The sequence below is a fragment of the Diadema antillarum genome, unplaced genomic scaffold (assembly GCF_040938485.1).
Source record: "Diadema antillarum isolate AM-2024a unplaced genomic scaffold, OU_Dant_1.0 seq00001296_RagTag, whole genome shotgun sequence".
Lineage (NCBI taxonomy): Eukaryota > Metazoa > Echinodermata > Echinoidea > Diadematoida > Diadematidae > Diadema > Diadema antillarum.
Window position 1 is genome coordinate 68,879 of NW_027272075.1, and position 24,172 is coordinate 93,050.

General features: G+C 37.1%; 1 protein-coding gene across 4 annotated transcripts in view; it reads left to right on the top strand.

Moving 5' to 3' along the window:
- LOC139708058 (E3 ubiquitin-protein ligase RNF126-like) overlaps positions 1 to 24,172 on the top strand; it is a 180,469-nt gene that overhangs the window by 45,344 nt on the left and 110,953 nt on the right. Inside the window, exon 5 of one of the 4 annotated variants that reach the window (XR_011709323.1) lies at positions 16,930 to 21,487. The exons of 2 other annotated variants lie outside the window; for them this stretch is intronic. Coding sequence is in view for 1 of the 2 variants with exons in the window: in XM_071620041.1 (XP_071476142.1) it covers positions 16,930 to 16,995 (66 nt within the window). In the remaining variant the exon portion in view is untranslated. Of the gene's footprint in view, positions 1 to 16,929; positions 23,303 to 24,172 lie in introns of those variants that run through there. One more of the 4 variants, XM_071620041.1, reaches the window with a different exon arrangement.

Here is a 24,172-nt window from a genome sequence, read left to right on the forward strand (position 1 = left end):
TCGTGCATATAAATGTGTTTATAAATAAATGTTTCTGAAAGGATATTGCATTACAAATGTGACTTCTTTTATTTTTAGACAATAGCGTAATACAAAATTCAGTTGATCAGACGTGAAAGTCTATATATTCCGAGTCGTTCGCTTGCTCTGCCCATACTTAGTATATAGTTTTCATAAGTTATGATCATAATCCTTTGCAGTGATCTTTTTTGCTATGTTTAATTCCCTAGAAATTTGATTTAAAATGTTGCTTGAAGGCGACTTTTATACTCTATTTCTACCCTACCATTGGAGGGGGGTACCCCCTCCCCCACTCCGTCGCTTCACTCCCTCGCCGAGGATCTCACACCGTCACATAGACGTACCCGCCGTCAGTCATAATCATAGTCTTTTGCAGTGATTTTTTTACTATGTTTAATTCCTTAGATATTTGCTTTTAAATGCTATATAAAGGTGACTTTTATACTGTGTTTTTACGAAAAGAATCCCCCTCCCACACCCTTCCCTGCTTGGTCGCTCCGCTCCCTCGCCGATGATTTCACACCGTCACATAATGTGCCTCCTGAAGTTATAATCACAGTCCTTTGCAGTGATTTTTTTACTATGTTTAATTCCCTAATTTGTTTTTAAATGCTCTATAAACATGACTTTTATACTGTGTTTTTACAAAAAGTCCCTTGCGTGGGAGGGGGGTATACCCCATAGAGATGTATACTAAGAACACTAGAGGGCGGACTCCGTAAAATCCCTGTGACCGATAGAAGGAGGCGTTCGCCATTTTGGTCCGGGCAAATTTCGACTAGCGACCGTACCGATAACGTGTAGCGCTACGGAGCATTCAGGGAGATCGACGACGGGATGCAACGGCAGTAGACTGGCATCTATGCCAAGGTCTCCATCGGAGTTTGGAAATCGAAAAATGTTCTTAAATTCGCAAATTCTACTTAAAGTAGCATAGATCTATGTTGCAAAATGCCTGGTTCATGTGCTGCTTTTGGATGTAGAAACAGGAGAAAAGAAGGGGAGCGGAGATTCCTTTCACAAGTAACTAAAATTACATTTATAGTGTGTGTTAAACAGATTGATTCAAGGCAAAAAAAAAAAGAAGGAAAAAGAAAAGAAAAGGTCTTGCAAAATTCGTCAGGGGCACTCCGCCCTCCCTCAGCTATTCTCGATCTATTGCTACTATAATATAGATAGCTAATACAGTACATAACTATATGCAAGGTCGGCGGAACGGGGGAGGGGGCATTTGCCCCATTTCAAAAAAAAAAACCTCCCCTTTTTAAGTTAAAAAAGTGCTCATTTCTAAGTGCCCTATTTGGCCATTAAGCCCCCCCCCCCCCCCCCCACAAAAAAAAAAAAAAAAATCGTTCCTCCACCCTTTGCTATACCAGCAGTTAATTTCACTAAGATAGTGTGAGAAAAGCTCAGAATACGTAATATATGCCTGGTGACAGGACATATGCTCCGGCATTGATATCTTTCTGAAAGTAGAATTACCATCATGGGTCTGATTGGGCTTTTGGTTCTTGTAAGAAAGGCAGGGTGAGGATTAGGATTAGGGTCACCGTGGGTGTTATGATTTGGGTTAGGGTTTATGTAAGCTTCAACATTAGCATTTCGAGCTTGAACATCAATATGTCATGGAACCAATATGCCTACACGTACTTATAAAAATGATTTATTTCATTTCCACCACCACCAGAAAAAAAAAAGAAATACAATAAAACACTCGTATACACAGATAGGACTATAGAATGCAGTCCCCTCATACAGAAAAAAAAAATAACTGCAAAAAAAAAAAAAATACAAAAATTGACGCAGTATACTGTATCACATGCAGGGGCATCCGGCAGTCTAGAGACCAAGAGAACCCTTTGTATTGCATGGACCATGGTCGTGTTGGTCGGCTTGAAAGTATTACCTCGTTGAGAATAAAGTAATTTTTTTATATTTTCATTTTCTTTACCACTCACAATAAGAGATTGCTAGCAACTTAAATTTTTGAGTTGTTTCCTTCTCTCATCTCCGACCCCCTCATCTTTTTGCTGAAAGGCAATACGTGTTTGAGCGCTTGTTGTATACGTGTTCACGTGTCCACCACTACTGCGCTGCCCGGACCGATGCTTGTTTTTGCCCGGACAAAGATGGCGCGCGGCCTCTTCATCTCGGCACACGAGCACTGCGTACGCGCCACACGCAGTCCGCGCTCTAGTATATTATTAGTATACATCTCTATGGTATACCCCCACCCACCCTCGCCGAGAATCTCACACTGTCACATTAATGTGCCCCCCCCCCCAAAAAAAAAAAAAAAAAAAAAGAGTGATCTACAGTGTAACTCACTTGCTACTAATATTGCTGCATTCACTCAATCCTAATGTTTATGAAGGTGGATTTGTCCTTTTAAGTTGAAATGATTTATGATTTTCTTGAACATGGCTGTGTTCAGGAAGCAATTATTGCTTGTAAGCAAGCAACCATCAGACTAACACTTTAAGTCTCCTCTGAAGGACTGGGCTATCAGGATAAAGCAATTTGCCCAAGAGCACAAACCACCACTGCCAGGGAAATTTGAACCAAAGGCCTTGTGGTCTATAGTCTGGTCTTATCCACAGAACTACAACAGCTTGTCAGTGATTTTAATAAATCAACTATTAACACCCCTCCCTCCTATTCTGAGCCATTTATTCTGGAGTTGAACCCATTAAATACATGAAGAAGACTCGAGGGTTTTCTTCCCCAAAAAACATTATACACTTGTCATCATATCTGGGTGCCAAAGGCTGAACCTTGTTTTGCCGTCTGCCCAATGTATTTTGATGGTTTTACCCTATTTCGGGGGTGCTGATTCCGAATCTGGATGATGCAACTCTTGTTTCTTTGAGGGTGTTGAGATATTCAAAATGGCAGCCAAAATGGCTGCCAAAAGTGGAAATTCCCATGTATTCCCTTTGAAATGGGAAATTATTCAAAAGAATTGATGGTTTTATCATATATTGAGAGTGCTTAATCCAAATCTGTATGATGCATCTTTTGCATCCTTGAGAATTTTGAGCTCTTCAAGATGGCTGCCAAAATGTCCCCCCAAAAGGAAATTCCTGTGTATTTCTTTCTAAATGGTGAAACATTGAAAGCAATTGGTGGTTCTCCTTAAGGCTTTTGAGATATTCAAGATTGCTGCAAAAATGGACATTCAAATGTATTTTCTTTTAAATGGTTAAAAAAAAAATAGAACTTTTGATGGTTTTACCCTTTTTTGAAGGGAGCCGAAGCCAAATCTGGCTGATCCAACTCTTACATTCTTTAGGGTTTAGAGTTACTCAACATGACTGCCAAAACAGCCACCAAAAATGTATAATCCAATCTGAATATTTTCTCATAAATGATGACTAATTAGAAATAAATTGATGGTCTTATTGTATTTCAAGGGTGCCAAACCCGAATCTGATTGATGCAACTCTTGCATCTTTGATAGTGTTGAGATATTCAGAAATTTCCTGTATTAAGGTAAATTCCTTATAACTTTTCATATAAAAGGTGAAATACTAGTACTGTGCTCTAAAGTGATGCAGGGGATTGGACCCAGGATGGAAAGCAGTAATTCATGTTTTAAATACATTAGTCAGTTGAGCAAATTTGTCAAATCGGCTAAAAATCAATGGTATCCGAAATGGTCGCATGTGGCATTTATACGTGCATGAGAAGATTGATATTAACATTACACTGAAACTTATGAAAACAAGATACCACTGATAATTTTATTTTGCCAAATAGAAATACAAAATGACTCTATGGCTGTCAAATATGGTTTGAAAAATTTGAAGTTACTCTATTTCGGCTGGAGTAAGTAGTTTTGCTTGCTTGTATAAGTGTCACACTTTTCTGGTACATGTTTGAATCTCATCTCATATTCTTGTTGTTCAAGCTTGTCACATATTCTGATTACATCATTAAAAAAAGTTACATCCATGACCACTATAAAGATATCAATATGAATCCTAAAGCATTCTACATAATTAAAATATTCGTTTGAGTTGATATTTGATTTTTGTAAATACGAAAACCTGAAATCTTTAAGAAAAAAAATATTGTATATATTGCCAATATTTTCATGGTGCCAGAGAGGCATAATTGCTGTAAGGTTTTTACTGATTTACAGAATGATTGTGAGCAAACAGTTTGGACTATTGTGCACAATGAGAAACCTCACATGTGAAAAAAGGAAAAATAGATATTGTGGCAAAGGCCAGAATGCGTGACATATCTCTAAAATGTGCCTATCTGCTCAAAACCCACGAGCATCATGAAGAACATGAATATGATCTGTATTTACAAGACTAGTTTTTAGGAAGGAACAAGGAATAATCCTATGGGAGATGGAGGAGCTTGAGCAGAACAAAAATCTATTGCTCATGCTCCAGTGATTACTTTCTTAAATTTTGGGGGGATAAAATCACGTGTCAAACAATTTAACTAGCTAATATAGGGTACATAATAGAGCATATATATAGGTCATTCCATTTGCTGGTGGATTTTATAGGCTTCCTGGTTCCTGAGCATTTTGGCTTGAGGTACTGCACACATGACCAATATGAGCCTCAGATGTGCAGAACACATCTCTTTGGTATCGTCAGATCATGTGTTGCCATGATGACATAATTATTTTTAATGATGCTTATAAAATTATCAGTGGATTTGGCTGATCTGGGATTTGGCATGTGTGACCAATATGAATTGCAGATTTGCTGAGTGCGTCTTTTGTCATTGCTCAGACAGTATGTTGTCATGGTATTTGATTTGAAATTTTGCACATGTGACTGATGTGGTAGGTAGATGTACAGATTTGTTTTTTCATTGCTGGATAGTTTGTTGCTACAGTGATAGTATATCATGTCTGAAAATAATATTAGAATAAAATTCTGGTTAATTTTGTTGATTTTATCAGATTCGGAATACTTACAATGTAAGTAATTGGAAATTTGGCAGGTGTGATTTTTATGCTATGAAGTTGTGCAGACCTTTTTTTTTTTTATTACAGTCGGACCATGTGCTGCCCTGGTAGCAATATGTTTTAGATGAATTTTTCATAAAATGTTGTTGAATATAGATATAACCTGTAATTTTGACATGTGCAGGTAATTGTTTGTTGGTGTAGATATACATATACATAGTGACCAGGATTATTTTGCCCATGAAAAGTATGCCCCCCCCCCCAAAAAAAAAAAAAAAAAATATTCAGTGAGTTCACTATCTCCATTACTCAATATTTGACTTGATGTCTGGTAGGTGTGACTGCTACATTGTGTATATGTGCGGACTTCATCTTTTTTGAGGTCAAATTTTTTTGTTTTGTTACAGTAATAGTTTAAGCAAATCATTATGCAAATCATTACTGAAATTGGCTCACTTATTAAGTCTTTGAGCATTTGATTGAGTTTTTGTATATGTGGTCATTATATTTTCTAAATCAACAGGATATATATTTGAATACAATAACTGGTCAGTGTTGAGCAGCCCGTTGCCATAGTGGGGGCGTTTTTTTTTCAGTAGGAAACTTGCACAAATGTTGCAGATTGAGGTGGCTCCTTTAGTTATGGGTTAGATACTAATTACATTCAGTAACATAATTTTTTGTTCAAAAGTTAATTTTTCAACACTATTGATAGAGTTTGTATGTGCAATGCAAACATTTTCAAAAGAGTGCAAATTTTTGATTGAAAATTCTCAAATATTGCACCAAAGGTGTGCATCACATCGTTGAATTTTAATTCTGAAAATGAAAAGGCTCCCTCCCCGGCTCCTGCAGTCCACCTCTCATAAACTTACACATTGAAGACACGCAGCGTCCTCGCCAGAAAATGAAGTACGCATAGCGGAAAAGTGCGTCAGGTTGTTTGAAATATTTACGCGTGGTGGCTCAAACTGAACACGTGGTCAGGTCGTCGGGGGAAGAAACGGCGCTTACACACCAACATGCGCGTGCGCGAGAAGCATAAAAAAAAGAGAGAGAGAGAGAGAGAAAGGGACAAAATTGGTGCGACATCGCGCTGTCGACGCTGCGTTATAACGTTACAGCTTCGTAGCTAAAAATGTTACTAAAAGTGTCCGAAATCATCCCTCCATTTGTAACAGATCATATGCAGGGCTCGACATTAATGGTGGCCCGGGGACACCAAAATTTCAGAAATGAAGATTTGGTGGCCCATAAAAGTTGGATGTTTGCCTTTACTTTTGTAAATGAACAGCAGTAACAATCGGCTCCATACGATGCTAAAATAACTGTCGGATGTTTGCTTTCAAATTTCGAAATGAATAACAGTAACATTTAGTTGCGTTCAATGGTAAAATTATTCTTTGATGTTTGTTTAGACGTTCGGAAATGAATAATTATTGTATTCAGCTCCGTACGATGACAAAATGAATGCAGGATGTTTGTTTTTACGTTCGAAAGTAAATAACAATAAAATTTAGCTCCGGAAGATGCTAAAATAAATGTCGAATGATCACTTTGACGTTCGGAAATGAATAATAATATTATTCAACTCCGTACGATGATAAAATAAATATATGATGTTTGCTTCTATGTTTGAAAGTAAATAACAATAATTTTCAGCTCCGGAAGATGCTAGAGTAAACGTCAGATGATTGCTTTTACGTTTGGAAGTGAATAGCAGTAATATTCTGCTCCATACGATGCTAAAATAACTGTCAGGTGTTTGCTTTTAAATTTCGAAATGAATAACAGTAACATTTAGTTGCGTTTGATGGTAGAATTAATGTTTGATGTTTGCTTTGACATTCGGAAATGAATAGCAATTGTATTCAACTCCGTGTGATGATGAAATAAATGTCGGATGTTTGTTTTTACGTTCGAAAGTAAATAACAATAAAATTTAGCTCCGGAAGATGCTAAAATAAATGACGTTGGGAAATGATTAACAATACTATTCAACTCCGTACGATGATAAAATGAATGTCTGATGTTTGCTTTTATGTTCGAAAGTAAATAACAATAACTTTCAGCTCCGGAAGATGCTAAAAGAAATGTCAGATGATTACTTTTACGTTCAGAAGTGAATAGCAGTAATATTTTGCTCCATACAATGCTAATGGATGTTTGCTTTTAAATTTCATTTCGAAATGAATAACAGTAACGTTCAGCTGCGTTTGATGATAAAGTAAATATCCGATATCTGCCCTGACGTTCAAAAATGAAAAACAGTATAACATTCGGCTCCGTACGATGCTAAAATAAATAACAGATTGTTGCTTTTACATTTGGAAATGATTAACGGTATCAATCGGCTCAGTTAGATGCTAAAATAGATAGCAGATGTTTGCTTTCATTTTCGCAACTGAATAAGGATAACGTTCAGCTCCATAAGATGCTAAAATGAATGTCAGTTTGATTTTACATTTGAAAATGATTAACGGTCTAACATTTGGCTCCGTAAGGTGCTAATGTAAATGTTGAATGCTTTTACTGTCAGAAATGAATAACGGTAATTCTCGGCTCTTTACAATGCTAAAACAAATGTCGGATGTTTACTAATGTCTGCAAATGCTTCCACTTTCTCATTTCGAACGTAAGTTTTGACCGCCTAAATAGGCATTAACTTTTATGATAATCTATAAGCCTATGTTATGCTAAATCTTAGAACTCAGAATAACGGTAAGATGATTGAATTTTCTATTCATTTATTTTAGACATGGCGGGGTACCTGTATCACTTCAGTAATACTTTAGATTTATTTTTCTAACTGACTGGTATCGCAGTACAACGCTGCGTTTAGCTTAGCTCCTCGTCGCTGAAAATGTGACTTATAGTCTGTAAAATCATCTTTTCTTTTATGACAATAGTGGATATCACTTAATAAAGTATATTGGTTTGCATCACTTTTTTGCACTTTCTTTTGCATTTCTTTGCAGGATTGCGCTGATTTGAAGAAAAAAAGAAAAAGTACGCAAATATTGGTGCAACTATAACGAAGCGTCAACCCGCCATAAAAGCTGCGTTTACGTTAACTTTGCGTTGCTGAAGATGTGACTAAAAGTCTTCGTAATTACATGTATCTTTCCTTTAATGGAATATTGTCAATACTCGTTACGTAATATAGTGCAAGTTTGCATCGCTTTCATTCATTATTTTTGTGTGTTTCTTTCTTTATTTCAAGTCTCACACGATTAAGAAGGAAAAAAATGAGCAAAGGAAGAGGTTTTAAAAAAGAAAACTGAGAAAAAGAAGAAAATATTTATGCAACTTTAACAAAACAGCATCGCGGTATCAAAGCTGTTTTTATAGCTTAACTTTGCGGTGCTGGAAATGTGACTTCCAGCGTCCGAAATTATGTTTTCTTTCATCAAACAATGACATAATTGTTGTTATTCATCATGTAACAAAAGTGAAGGTTTGCATCTTTGCACTGTTTCCTTTCGTCTCACTTTTTTTTTTGTTATCTTCTAAAAAAATCGTGCTATATAGAAGAAAGTGGAAAGAAAGCGAAGATGAAGAAGAAGAAAAAAATTAGTGCGACTATCATAACGAAGCAGCATCCATACTCTATATCAACGCTGCATTTAGTTTAACTAAACATCTCTGTGTCCGAAAGTCTTTTCTTTCATGACATGATTGTTGATATTTATCACGTAACTAAAGCATATATATTTCAATCACATTTATACAATTTCTTTTGCGTTTTTTTTTTGTCAAGAGTCATGCAATTTAAAAGAAAAAATAACAGCAAGAAAATATTAAAAGAAGAAAGTACTATAGTAGAACGAACTGAGCGCAGAGTCAGCGACCTCGCACTAAATGTGACTTAAAAGATCTCCAAAATTATCTATTCTTTTATGACAAAATTGTGGATACTTATCACTGAATAAAGTGAGGGTTTGCATCGCTCTCATACTTTCTTTTGCGTTTCTTTTTTTTATTTCAAGGATTACACTGATTTGAAGAAAAACATAAAGAGAAGAAAATATCGGTGCAACAAGATAACAGAAGCCCGGCATCCCGCTATATGAAAGCTGCGTTTTAGCTTCCTTGCGTCGCTGAGAATGTGACTTAGAGTTCATTTTCTTTTATCATTCAAGAATCACGAAATTAACAGAAAAGAAAAAGCAAGAAAATGATTAGAAAGAAGAAAGTATGAGTGGAACAAACTGATTGCAAAGTCAGTGACATCACACTATTTCATGTCACTAAAATGTGGCATTATGGAGTCCGAATTATCATTTCAATTATAATCGTTAGTACTTATCAAGTAATAAAGTGTAGGTTTGCATCACATTTTATCCTTTCATCTATTTTTTTCCCTTATATCATAGTATACTCCAAAGATCACGCAATTTAGGACAACATGGAAAGAAAAGGAAGAAGAGAAAAATAGTGCAACTATAACGAAGCGGTATCTGCAACTGATCAACGCTGCATAATAACCTATCATTATGCGTCGCTGTGAAGTAGAAATTCATCAACGGTCTGGTGCATATTTTGGGTGGAACATTCGGAAAATATTCAAATGAAATAAGTAAGAAGACACGTCAGTGCAAAAATAAAGGAAGTCTTTATTACTGTTGCATGATTTTTTTTTTGTATGTTTACTTGTAGATGTGCACTGCAGGTGAAAGGCTTTTGAACTTTGTTTCCCGTCCATTGTCATCGTGGAAGCTCAATATAGATGATCTAGATCTAGGCCTAAGAAGATCTGATACAACGTTGTAGAACAATACTTGATTATTATAACAAACTATTTTCTCAGGTCCCAATTAATTAATTTCCATTGCGTTGTAGGCCCTTTCACTTATTGACTACTTATAAAAAGAACAAATTGTCTTCATAAGGATCTCGTCATACCGAGTTTCACTGTATTTATTTTCACGTGGCGTTCGGTGCTTCGAACTTAATGCTTTATTTTCGTCGTTTTTCATACCTCTCATTTGGTAGGATTTCTTTGATTAATATTACTGTCTTTATTCGTTCTTTTTATATTCCGTAAGTATTTAAAAGTAATTCAAACTTTTCACATTTTCGTAACGGCGATTTCACCGCTTCTCTACAGTATTTTCGAAGAAAGTTTGATGGCAGCCACTTCGGTGTGCTGTTTGTTAATTTTGTAGTTATTGTGGTGTCGGGGAGGTTGTTGGGATTTCGTAATTTGTTCGCTAGCCAAGGTGTTTAAAATCCTGAAGTGATGATGGTTGTCGTGTTTCTCAATGTTGTAGGAATAGGAAAAAATGATTCTGAGTGATGGTGATTATAATGAGGGCCTACCGATGCTGGTGTAAAAGACAGCTTGCTGCGAATGCTGAGCATACGTGTATAGTAGTCCTTCGTCTTATTTCACGTCTCCCTCTTTTACTCTATTTCCCCTCCCATGAATGATGACAATAAAAATCATACACATGTCTACCTCACAAAAAAAAAAGAATCACGTGCTAGCAACCTTCGTAAAGTTAAATCTAATCGTTGATTGCCAGCAAAGAATAAGGGGAAATATGACAATAAATAGAAGCAAAAAGATTGTATGCAGTCTCTTCAGGTCGAAGACACTTGACATCCGCCCCCCCCCCCCCCCTTGCTGAAATTTCCACGAAACCAGGTGCCAGACGCAGGTGCCAGACGAAAGAATGCGCGCACTAGAATTCTGTTAACATTCAGAGTGTAAATACCCTGGAAATATCGATCAAAGAACTACCTCATGAGTAGAATTAAAGGAATCATTACAAGGATCATGATTCCTTTAATATAGTCTTTCTTTTGGCCCGTAGTAGAAACATCGAACAATCGATCATAGTCCGGGATAATAGTGTATACAGTATTCATCGCATAATTGGGCATCTGATAATCGGGAACCTCGCTTAAATGACATACGCTTCCCAGAAACATTTCCAATGCATGTTATTTTTCCCTGGATACTCGGGCGGGGGACCTCTGATAAACGGGACAAATTTTTCTTCAAGCGATCTTTGATTTTTTTGATATTTTACACAAAAAAATCTACCAAAATACCACAACAATATTTCAAAGATGCCCTATGAGTTGTCGTTTACATCGAATTTACAAAGCAAGCTTCAGACTGGTGTGTTTTTGACCTCCGTCCATCCAGTACACGTACATGCATAGCCACGAAAGTGCCGTGTATAAGTATCCATGCCATTGCGAAAACACATGCTTTCGCGAACATTCTTCTCCCCTACATAAGCAAAGCCATGTGCTCGCTTGCAATTCCTACTCACATCCAATAAAAAACATACCTCGCTCACACAGCTCAGGCTGTGTACGTTGTTTAATCTCAGTCACACAGTTTGAGGGCAAAGTCCAAATTCCTTGTCTCCGAGTGTTTTCAACTTTCAATACACTGTGATCTGTGTGTACGTCACAATCTTCCTCAGTTGTGGAATGAGCTAGAGGGTCGCGCCGAGGGTAGCGTGGTTGTGTATTCATGTACATGTACAGTACGTCAGTATGCATGTGTGTGTGTGTGTGTGTGTGTGTGCACTACAATGTACATGTCGTATGCCGTTAGTGTATGGTGAGTGCTCATCGTGAAATCGGGCACCCCGCTTAAAGGGGCCGTGTTTGCTACTTCCCAACCTATCCTGATTATGCATTGAATTCTGTACTTGATTATTTTAGATGTTCCTGAACTATAGAAAGGGATTGATTTAATCACTCGATTTATGGAATCACAGAAAGACAATAATTATGAAAGGACACATCTTGTTTGCAGACACAAATTAACTATGAGTAGGCCTATGTGATATGCAGCCACTATTCGGTTAGACAGTAAACTCACGACAACTTCAAGCTCATTAAAAACTACATGCGTATTACGTTTCAAAGTTTGAAAGAACTTCACCTATGAAACTGTGACGGTTCACTATATAGGAAGATGATTTGGCTATCAACATTCGTTCATTTCTTGTTTTGTTATGTCTTGTTTGTTTGTTTTGTTTGTTTTTTGTTTGGTTTTGTTTTTGCTCGTACAAGACAAGACATGACGATTTCTTCATACCGAATGTAAACTATTACGATAACCGCAATCAAGCCATTAAGCGCAGCTGCGGCGCATTTCTTCCATTGAACTTGCAGTAGCCTCAAACAAGGCACGAGCACATGGCACGTGTTTCACACATCCACAAGTAGCGTGGCATTTAGCAATCATCGTTATGGCAGACTGTCTGATTTCAATCATGGGAGAAGAAACTGGAATACTTGAGAAAATGATGATGTTTAAAATGAAATAAAATGAAAAAGCCTGTAAAAACGTATGGCCACCAAAATCATTGATTTTTTATTTTTTGGTGGCCCGAAAGTAAAATCTGCTGGCCCGAAAAAAAAATCAAGAAAAACAGAAGAAAAACTAAATCGGTCATACTAAACATAGAAAAATAAATATTAAGCATTACTAAAGTGATACAAGTACCCATGTCTAAAATAAATGAATAGAAAATTCAATCATCTTACCATTATTCTGAGTCCTAAGATTTAGCATAACTTAGGCTTATAGATTGTTATAAAAGTTGATGCCTATTTTAGGTAGTCAAAACTTATGTTTGAAATGAGAAAGTGGGAGCATTTGTAGACATTAAATAGTGTAAAACATCCAATATTTGTTTTAGGCATTGGTAAATAGCCGAAAGTTACCGTTATTCATTTCTGATTGTAAAAGCAATCATCCAACATTTAACCTACAAGTATTTTAGCACCTTACGGAGCCGAATGTTATACCGTTAATCATTTTCAAATGTAAAAAGCAAACAACCGACATTCATTTTAGCATCTTACAGAGCAGGATGTTATCCTAATTCAGTTTCCGAACGTGAAAGCAAACATCCGCTATTCATTTTAGCATCTAACTGAGCCGATTGATACCATTGATCATTTCCAAATGTAAAAAGCAACAATCTGTTATTTATTTTAGCATTGTACGGATCAGAATATTACCATATTCATTTCCAAATTTAAAAGCAGACATCCGACATTTATTTCATTATCGTACGGAGCCGAATGTTACTGCTGCCCGCATCCGATACTGAAATGACTCATCTGACAATCATTTTAGCATCGTACAGAGCCAAATGTTACTGCTATTCACTTCCAAACGTAAAAGCAATCATCTGACATTTATTTTGGCATCTTCCGGAGCCTGATGTTATTGCTAAAATTACTTTCGAAAGTAAAAGCAAACATCCGACATTTATTTAATCATCGTACGGAGTTGAATATTATTGTTATTCATTTCCGAACGTCGAAGGGATCATTCAACATTTATTTCAGCATTTTCTGGAGCTGAATGTTATTGCTATTTACTTTCGAACATAAAAGCAAACATCCGGCATTTATTTTATCATCGTACGGAGTTGAATATTATTGTCATTCATTTCTGAACGTCAAAGAGGTCATCCGACATTTATTTTAGCATCTTAGGGAGCCGATTGTTAACGCTGTTCATTTCCAAAAGTAAAGGCAAACACCCGAAAAAAAAAGGAGGTTGAAAAGTACGAAATAAAAAAAGAATACGAATTTTAGAGCTGCCGAGTACAGCAGGCCTACTTATTTGTGCTTCCAAAGATTGGCAGCTTTGCGTACTGGATCACTCGCACATGGCTCGCTCTGCGATCTGCTGCTCAGGGGATTGCGCGCGTATATAGTAACAGTGGCAACTCTCCACAGAACTATATAGGTAGAATGATCAAGTGGGGTCTGAAAGCATAGCCAGCGCACGCGATCTCCGCCATTAGCCGGGTTCACACGTACACCAATTAGCGGGATACAAATCTCGAGATTTTCATCGCGATCGTCATCCTAAGTTTTTTTACACGTGTGGACAGAAAAAAACAGAAAATTAGCGGGATAAGCATCACGATGCTAATCCCAAGAAATCTTGCGCTGGTTCGTCAATTAGCGGGATAATTGGCCCCGCGCTGGTAAGTGTGAACGGTCAGGATTAGAATCTCGAGTTTTTATATCCCATCATGTAATGCGCACATCACAACAGCGAGGCCTCTGCGAAGGACAAAGGTAAGTGCGCGCAGGCAGTGATAGAAAAGGGCGCTGTGTGACCCAGTTTGCAGGCTTTGCTGTTTTCTCTATCGGCAATTAGCGGGATAATTCGGTACGTGTGGACGCTCGCTAAATTAGCGGGATACCAATCGCGATCGCTATCCCGCTAATTTGGTACGTGTGGACGCTCGCAAAAAAAGTCGAGATGTGGATTGCGATCGTCATCCCACTTTTGTTACGTCACGGCTTGCGTGCGCAGAACAGAGTTACAGCATAGCGCAGGCTTACGCTGACTTTTTTTCTTTTTTTTTACCTCCCGGCCCCTGTTCATCGCAAGCCGTGACTTCACAGAAGACTAACAAAATGGCGGCATGTAATGTGTGCGCAACTGGCTATAAAGCTACGCATGGGATGTGAATGGGCTTAATCAATCTACCTATTTATATCTGTGCAACTCTCAGTGATCGGAGAGAAGCGCCCGTAAATTCTGCGCAGCGGAATCTCGGTGAACGTGGTATGATACTGCGCTCACTGTGCACCTACCTGCGTACAGTTAGCAAGCAAAGTGGAATCGGTAATAATGGACCGCGTGCGATGTGGGTACGTCGGACACGATCGATGATCTTTGCCGCTAAAAGCGAGCGCCGAGCAAGTAACTGTCGAGAATGCGTTTGAAGGAAACCGCAAAAAAAAAACATTTTAAAGGGAAACATCACAAAAAGGGGAAGAAAAAAAAACTTATGCAAAGCATGGCAACTCTGAAAATTACGCGTGGCAGTCCAAATTTACGCGTGGCGCAAAATTGGCTGCCACAATTTTACGCGTGGCGCGCCTGCCATGCGTAAGACGCCTGGCGAGGACGTTGAAGACACGCATATTATGAGGATCCTGAAGAGGATTTAGCCATTTACATTTTCCCTTCATTTCCTCTTTTTTTTATTTAAAATTGCAAATATTCCACCAAAGTGTGCACCAAATAAGAATATTTGTAAAATATCAATTCCGAGAATACAAAAGCTCCCTCGTGTGGGAGGAAGACATCCCTCAAGTCCTACCTCCCCCCTCTCCCAGTCCCCTTCAGTTGACCTCCAATACAGAGTGCACTGTGAAGACGGACAATGTGGATCAAGAGCTGACAGATACCGTGATTCAGCCAATCACATTCTCTCAGAATTTTTCTGTTTGATTAAAAACATTATAAATATTGTTTCATAACGATCACCAATGTGGGCACCGAGATTGTTGAATTTCTACTTTTAAGATCCAAAAGCTCTGACAGGATGGAGGGGGCAGTGGTGTAGAAAAGTTCTCAAATCAGGCCTGGAGGTATGATTTGCGGCCAAGAGAGACAATCTAAATGTAATGTGGCCAAGAGAGGCCATTAATATACGCTCAAACACCTTTCCCACTCACCCCCACCCCCACCCCCACACACACACCACCACCACTCATGGCCATTTTACTCAGGTTTATTTTTCTATAAGGTCAAGAATAATCAACATTTGTTATATTTAACAAGAGATGTTTTTAGGGTTCAGAAATGTGAAAATGTAAGGTGATGGTGACAAAGATCACGATAATGCTAAATATTAATAAGAGGAAAAGTGTTGATAACAATACAGTTTCATTTCATTTCATTTCTTTTATTTATTTACTTCAGCATGGGCACATGATTCAGCCAGAAGGGCTGTTCTTATTCATGTCTGTGCATCATAATAAAAAGAATACCACTCATCCATTTGGTCCTGTCAATTCATAAATTTCAAAAGTGCAACAGCACAGTGAAAAGGCTCACATGTGTTCAGAGATCTACATTACCCAATCCCCAGCAGCCCCCTCCCCCCCCCCCCCGAAAAAAAGAAAGAAATAAAAATACCCCCACCCCCAAGAAGAAATAAGTAATGTTCTGCAGCTTTTCTGTGAAAGTCTGTATAGAAAGGATATTTTGGCTGCCTACAATGATTTCTGTTGATTGTTCTAGAGAAAATCATATTAGCCTACATCATAAATAAAACCAACCAAGAGAAGGGCTGAGAGAGGAGGAGAGAGAGAGGGCTCTGAAGCTGTGAGCACCCCCATGCATATCGAACACCATGGTATAGGTATACTCCTTATCATTAGGTCATTAGTTAGCTCAGTTTTTTTGAGGGAGTACAGATTGAATAATGAAGGGCATTTCTTCATTTATATTTCATGCTTGGGCAGGAATGATACTTCTAAATGCTGTAATGAGGACCGAAGTATATCTTTTACCCTGTATGCCCCCCAAGAAAGGAGAAAATGAAAGGGAGGCAGATACCACCACTCCATTATAGGGGCAGGAAAATTACGCCCTCTATCAATCACTTTGCTTCCTAAAATGGTGCCAGCACCTGCCTATGAGCGTACTACGCAAAATCAATGGCATAGGCCCTCTATAACAGTGCACAATGTGCACTTCTATACTGTTTACTGGTTGGTAAATACAATTTTGTACGTGCATTGCCACACAGTGATTACATTGTATGTAGGGAAAGTTTTTGGCCATTGGGTCAAAAAGTGAAAATGCTCAATTTCACCTTTTTTCCATTTTTTGAAAGTGGCTCCAGGTATTGTCATGAAAATTGGTGTACAATTACGAGAATTAGTATTTACCTATCATCCTAAAACTTGTCTCATATTTGCAAAATGTACTGTAGACCTGTTACATAAATAATGTGATATGGCATCATGGGCATACCAGTCGCCATAGCAACATGTTCATGTTTTTATTAAGCTATTTATTTGGTATTCATTGTTTGTTGGAATATTTGTATGAATGCCTATATTAAGTATATTAATTTTTGAGTGAGCATGTGGAGTCAATCATAATTTTCTTCCCCTCCCCCCCCCCCCCCCCCCAGTATAACATCAAGTACATTGTCTGTTCCTTTCAGCACAACACTTGTCCGGTTTGCAGAAAGGCCATCTCAGACTCCACTTCAAGCTCACATGCGAGGTAGAGGAGGAGGCAGACTCAGACTGAACACAGCACATTGTTTTTGATAGAACTACGATACCATGATGCTTAATTTGTCTCTCACTTTTTTCTGTCTGTCATACTTTCTCTTCCTCTCAGTTTGATGTTCCCTTCATGTCATACCCTTTGCAAGTCCTCATCTATTACTGGCCATATAGGTTTGCACACGTAAAATGCTTGCCACTGGCTCTCAAGATCAATAGCGGATGAAATTTCCATGTAATCATATCTTAAGACTGTGCCTACTCATTTCCATCAAAATGTTGTGATGTTCTTTCTCCGTTTTCTAATTTAATGTTCCTTTATACAGTTTGTGGTACTCTGTATGCTACACAAGTTATAAAACAAAGTGGGAAAAAACTGATTGTCAAACAGCTGTCATGGTATGGAGAAGATATAAATTCACATTCATCACTCATGTGGCCCACAGATAGGGGTGTTTGAATGGTAGTAGTCAACATAATTTACTATGGGATGAATCAGTCAAATACAAACTGATAAATAGGAAATAGGTTTTTCCTATTCAAGTGGATCCTTGCTGTCGATTGTTTGCACATTTCTCCTTTTATTTATTTTTTTTGGAAGTGTGAGTGCTCTTCGACTATCACTTTCTCTTATTGATTGATTGATTGATTGATCCACAGCATTTGTCTAGTGCCATGTATCTGTTGTAGAAACATTCAAAGGTGCAGACTCCCCCAAGAGAGTTTGGCAATTGAATGCCTGGTGAAAAATGTGAGTTTAGAGTGAACATATACATTTTTTTTTTCCTGCAACTCATCAGTTACCAATTATGTTTTTGTTTTTTGTTTTTTTGAAGTGCTGCAGCGGTTTGCAAAATTTCATAAAGTTAGGACTAAGGACTGATTTTACTCTCGACCTGAAAACAGATTCGAGAGAAAAAAAAGAGGAAATTATTAACATATTTCATGATTAAAGTCATAATTTACCATTTGCAGAAGAAACAAAAGCTCGGCATTAGTGCTGTAAAATAGTTCTAAAATGTGAGTTAGGGATAGAAACAACTACAGTAAAAATTTGAATCTGTATAATTGTTGTTAAGTATTGTTAAATACACAAAATGTAAACAATAGTTACAATAAAAATGTTTCGAGACTAAACCGTCTACAGTTACGGTTTAATGAGAAAAATGCTGATATCTCCTTATATTTTAGGCTTTATTGCAAAAATTATATATGGTAGGATGTTTTGTGATACTACAGACCTACACATATGCATCAATATGATATCTTGAACATTTTTAAATCACTGCTCCAGAGACTCACTCTCCCGCTTTCGACGGGAGATCTCCCGCCGAAAGCCCATTTTTGCAAAATCTCCCGTTGTTTGAAAGTGTCGTTTCATTACTTATTGTGTCTTGAGTCAGGGATCAAATGTCAATGTTACATTCAATTTCAACTTTGGAAGTTGTGGTTATGTCATCCCATACAGATTTGCCAGAATAAAGTCACTTACTGCTACATATGATACATACAAGGATACTTCATATAGTTGGGTTCTGAGATTATTGTCTCAAAAGTCAGGTAGTGAGGCCAGTGGCACAGTCAGAAGGATGAAATAGTTATGAAGTGAATTCCTGTGAATAATGCAGGCAGATTGATTTGTCATAGCATTAAAACTAAACTTTCCCTGTATGCATACAAATTTCTCACACTTTAGGGTTACCTTTTCTGCTCTAATAAGTCAGTTCGTAATTAGCTCATGTACACATTGGTACAAATGACCTTTCTTTTTTCTGAGTTGGTTTGGCACTTCACTCGTTTTCAAAGCGGCATAATGCATAAGCCTAAGCCTGCCCAACGTAACAATTTATGGAATTCATGTTCAACAAAGAATGAACTTGCGTTTAGATCAGGTGATCAGAAAACTCCATCAGTTGACAATTTAGCAGGCATCCATTTCATTGTTTTGTATTGAATGCAATAACAGCCTATTTCCTTTATTGTGAAATACCATTCTTGCTGTCTGGTGGATGTGCTGGCAAGCACCATTTTAGATAAGGATCACATAAATAATCTTCGCATCACAGATGCTTATCTCAGTGAAATATAAAATGAAAATGCCTGTTGGCAAATGACCTTTTTCTGCTCATGCGCAAAGTGGAATTACGAACTGGTCTATTACATATCTTTTCTTTCTGTCAGTAGGAGGGTCAAATCCTTTCACTGTATGCTGTTGTACTGCAAATGTCAGGCTACACTGTATTTGTGACCCGTCGTGTCAAAAGCAGCCACAAGTCACTGGCACCGCAACCAAAAAAAAATCAGATATTAGTTGAGGTACCAATAAAAAAAATTGAAATTTTGATTTTTGGTTATAGGGTTTATCTGTCACTAGCTCAAATTTCAGGATGTCATGCTTACAAAAAAAAGTGTGAAATACTCAATTATTAGTAGGCATTTTTTTTTGGCTTGTCAATTTTTGCTGTACAGCCTGAGCAAGGGCTTTGCTCGGCGATTTCATAAGCTCCGCCCCCTAACAACCGCTCAAAGCTGATTGGCTGATGATAACATATCTTACATAGGTCATGTATTGGCCAAGTGCAAGTTGCAAAGCACACTGACATGGCCGATAGTTCTGAATGGCGCAGCTTTTGTGCTTTTCAAAAGAGCACAGCTTCTCTTGTACCACGGGTTGTACCGGTGCACTAGAGACCAAGTCACGTAGACTCTACGTACTCACAGCAAACTAACATGTGCCGTGAGCCACTTGAGAAGCCCATTTTTTCTAATGCATATTAAGACAGAATCCTGTTTCAATCTTGCTGAAATTTTATGAGTATGAAGTCTTATATATTGAGATGAATTGTGTGAATTTTCATAAGTAACGGTTTGACAAAATTATCATTGCTAAGGAGTTTATGTATGTGATATTTTCCATCCCGTGTAGCGGGCAATCTGGGAACAAAAAAGGAAACCAAGTTATCTTTAATAGCAATTTTCTCCATGTTTCCTTGTCACAGACTTCCCATGTTCGCCACATTCTATCTGAAATATCTCTGGATGTAAAGCACGGCTTTTACTGGATTATACATAAAATGAGTGCTGAAAAACTGGACTAAGTAAATGTCCTGTTAACAGAAAATTTAAAGTATCCGATTTGTGGCTGCTTTTTATGTGACAGGTCAGATTTTACTGGTGAACTTTCATTGAAGTCCGCTCAAGTTAGATTTTCTGGTGTTGCTGCTCACATTATTTTGTAGATATACTACAGTATCTGAAGCAATTTGTGCAAAATCCTCCTAAAAGACCATTGATACCTAATATGCACAAGCCTAGTTTGAGAAAAGTCCAAAGTACAAGGTTTTTTTCCTTCTGTCTTTCTCTCTTTCTTTATTTGTTTATTTATCTATTTGTATTCATTTATTGTTTGAAGCAGACAGAGGAAATGTGTATGAAAACCTTTCAGTGTTTCTCAGGTATCAAGTATACAGCACATAAAGTAGCTTGTCCTGTTTCAAGAATACAGCAAAAATGGTTGGATTTTCAGCTTAACACAGTGGATTACTGCTTGTTATAGGCATTTTCCATCACATAGAAGAGGGCCATAATACTGGAATTTGTTGCATTCCCTTCATCTGGTAGCACTGTCTTACAGTGGATAATGCTGTGGACTTCTAGATAGGAGATATTGAGCTGAAAGAATTTTAGGTGTATACATCTTTTTTTTCTTATTTTACTCAATGTATGCCTCCTTGCCCACATATCTATATGGATACTTGACCAGTCAAACATTTGGTGATGATAGATAAGGCAAGCCTGTCTTGGACAACAGTGTATGCATTGAAAAGATTGTGTCCTGGGTGATACAGATTATAAGATTATGTTACCATTTCTCCTATGAGTAGCATGATAATATTCATAATATTGGCTTTTTTCAGTCATTGGGTTCATTAAGAAATACTGTCATGCTGAGAAACATAAAATATGTGACCATTTCAACAAAAGGATCCGAAAGTCGGGGGAAGACGATTTTCTGAATATGACATGACATTATTCCCATACTCTTCTACTTTAATTTCATATATATCACGACTCACAAAAGTACTTAGCTGCAGAGATATCAACTGGCTTTCAAGTGATCCTACTTTTCCTACTTTTTCCTACTTTTTTACTGCTGCCCCTACTTTTTCTACTTTTTTGCTTAAAATCCTACTTTTTCCTAGTTTTCCTACTTTTTTGGTTAAAAACCCCACAAAAAAAATAACAAATGTGCAAGGCTACTTGAATAGTTGATATTCAGATATGATGAGTAGACTCTAGTTGCAGATTCTTCCTGGTTGGGAGAGCGTCTTCAGCATAAAAGAGGGATAACATAGAGAAATCAACCACAAGACTGCTGCCACCCTCAGCTTTTGCTCTTGTGCAGATGTGACTGACCCCACTGATATTGCAGCCTAGGCTAGGACTTGGAGTAGTGCTCAACCAGCTCTCATCATCGCTCGAAAATACCAGGTAAGCTTGCCATACACTTAAAAGTAAAATTTGACATGTGACTTCCAAAGAATACAACTGAGGGGAAAAAATGCCACCTACAGCTAGTTTTAATGGAAGAAGAGTTCAAGCATAACATGTCTCATGCATGTGCTGGCATGCAAATCCTCAGAAACCAGAACACCTTCAGATCCCCTTTGCCTGAAATCCTTCCATGATATATGTTTTGATAATGATTAACAATGATTTGCAATATGACAAACTTAATTTGAAAGTTAGTTTTTCACCACAGAAACTACATCTGGTTGATGTGAGGATGAGTAATGCCCAAGAAAGCATGGATTGGTAGGAAATCATTTGCATGAAACTTGCATATTACTGAGGCTAAATCAAAAGCACTCAGGTTACAATAGTTTGATCTTTTGGCAGAAGTTCAAGAAAAGAACATGTAAGTTGCCAAATTTGTCAAAAGTTAAAACTTTGAAGACTTGAGGCTTGACATGAGACACATGAATTGTGATATCCATTTGAATCATGGGCAGGTGGTAGATACAACTACTAGAAACCTTCCTTAATTCATCTGAAGTTAAATAGCAGAGGAAAGTTAGTAGCTGAAAAATCAGATGAACAAGAAGAAATTTTTAATTAACAGATTAACAGTAGCCATCTTGAAAGATAAAGACTAATAGGAGGGCAGAAACCTCTTTATGGACAATCTTAAAAGTTGATGGCTTTTTACATTGTACAAATATTGTTTAAGAGTTTGAATTGTATCATAGGTAAGACATACATTACCTCAAAGAACTTTGAGAAGAAAGTAGGAAATGGAGGAACTTCATGGAAAACAAACACAAAAACAATATTTCAATATCGTTTTAAGATTGATTGAAGTTGAAACCATGAGATGTTGAAGTCCACTTCCTGAAGACACCTACAGAACTATCAAAAATATAATATATAAATAAAAGCCATCTGAAAAACCCAAACATTCAGGAAAGATAGTGAATGCATATTCCACAAATAAGAGCAAGTGTGTGAAAGTGTAAAGTTGAACCGCCAAGAACAGTTAATTAAATTTGGAGGAAACAACTTGCCGAAAAATTAGAATCCATGATGTCTTTTTATTCCACAGATCAAATTTTATTTAATAAGGCTGAACATCTTTTTATTACCTAGCTAGTTTGAACAAGATGTGGGAAAATGGTAGAAAAGAAATCTCTTAACAAAAGTGGTTATAATCTAATGGATCATTTGAAGTGACATACCCAAAATATTGAATTATTTGAAAGAGTTGGAAAAATGTGAGACAGAGAACCTTCTTAAAAAAAGAAAAAAAGTGAATGGATGGATGTGTATGCTAATTGTGTCAACATGCAAAACTAAGTTTAAGGTGAAAACCAAAAGAACAATGGAGAGTATCAAAATTGAAAGGGCATTTGCAGCGTATACACTGTATTTAAGAAAACATAGGAACTGAACGACAAGTATACAAATCATCTAGAATGTTTTTGCTCAGAAACAGCAAAAAAAAAAAGGAGTTTGTTAATTGGAATTTGCTGAGAAATCAGGGAAGCTATCAAGGAATTAATTGATAATCACTGTCACTGTTTATTCCCAAGATTTTGCAGAGAGTAGTTAATAAAATTGACGAGCTGAAATATGGAGCCAGCAAAATATCTGGAAAATGAAAATGTAAAATTTCAAAGGCTGAAGGATATAATATTTTCAAAATTATATGAAGAAGTTTGATTTCAAGAATATTGAATGAGCTTAAAAGTGCCTGGAATAACTGCAAAATGGAGAACCTTCCGGAAAAGGTCGAAGGCTGTATGTGTATTCCACTAAAAGGGTCAAGTTGAATGTAAACAATTATAAACTGTCTCCAGTGAATTTGGCAAAAATTGCAAACAGTAGAAAATCATTAGAATGTACAGAATGATAATTTTCCACAACTCTTTCTAAATTAGTTAATACAAATTTAACCCTATTCTAACTGGGCTATTTGAGACCAAGTTTTTACTGGGGGGGGGGGGGATCAATTTGACTCCCCCTTCAGATCTCAGCCGTTGATCGCACGATCCCCGCAAAATTTTGCCTGAACATAGAGCCGGATGTCAACTAAAAGATTACATGGTCATACAATAGAAAAATATTGATTTTATATTTTTTGATAAATTAATTATGCAAATTTACGCATGAAATCATATTTTCACCTATAACTCCATCAAAAAGAATGAAGGATTGCTAAATTTTTGTGTCAGAGTTCCTCAAGACACATCAAACAATTTTCTTTTTAAAAAATAGCGCAATCAAAATCAGTTTCTTTTGTTTTTTATTTTGTTAATTTCTTATGTATTTTATTGTTTTTTCGACCTTTTGTTTTCTATTGTTTTTTTTGCCAAAATTTGTTGCAGGCACTTTTTCAAGCTTATCTACATTAGAATTGATTAATTTCAATGTTCTAAAGTTGAAATAATCTAATTTATATCAATTAAACCAAAAAACACAATTTACATTGGATTTTCACACGAAATCATGAATTTGAGCTGTTTTCGGGTTGACATGCATATGCAAAACATTGTGTAACTTCAGAACGGTGTACCCGGACGTCGCAAATTTGGTCTCAAAATATGCGGGAGACTTCAATAAAAAAAGTCATGAAATGATGCGGCAAAATCTTTGCGCGTTGCAGAATTGTGGCACGAA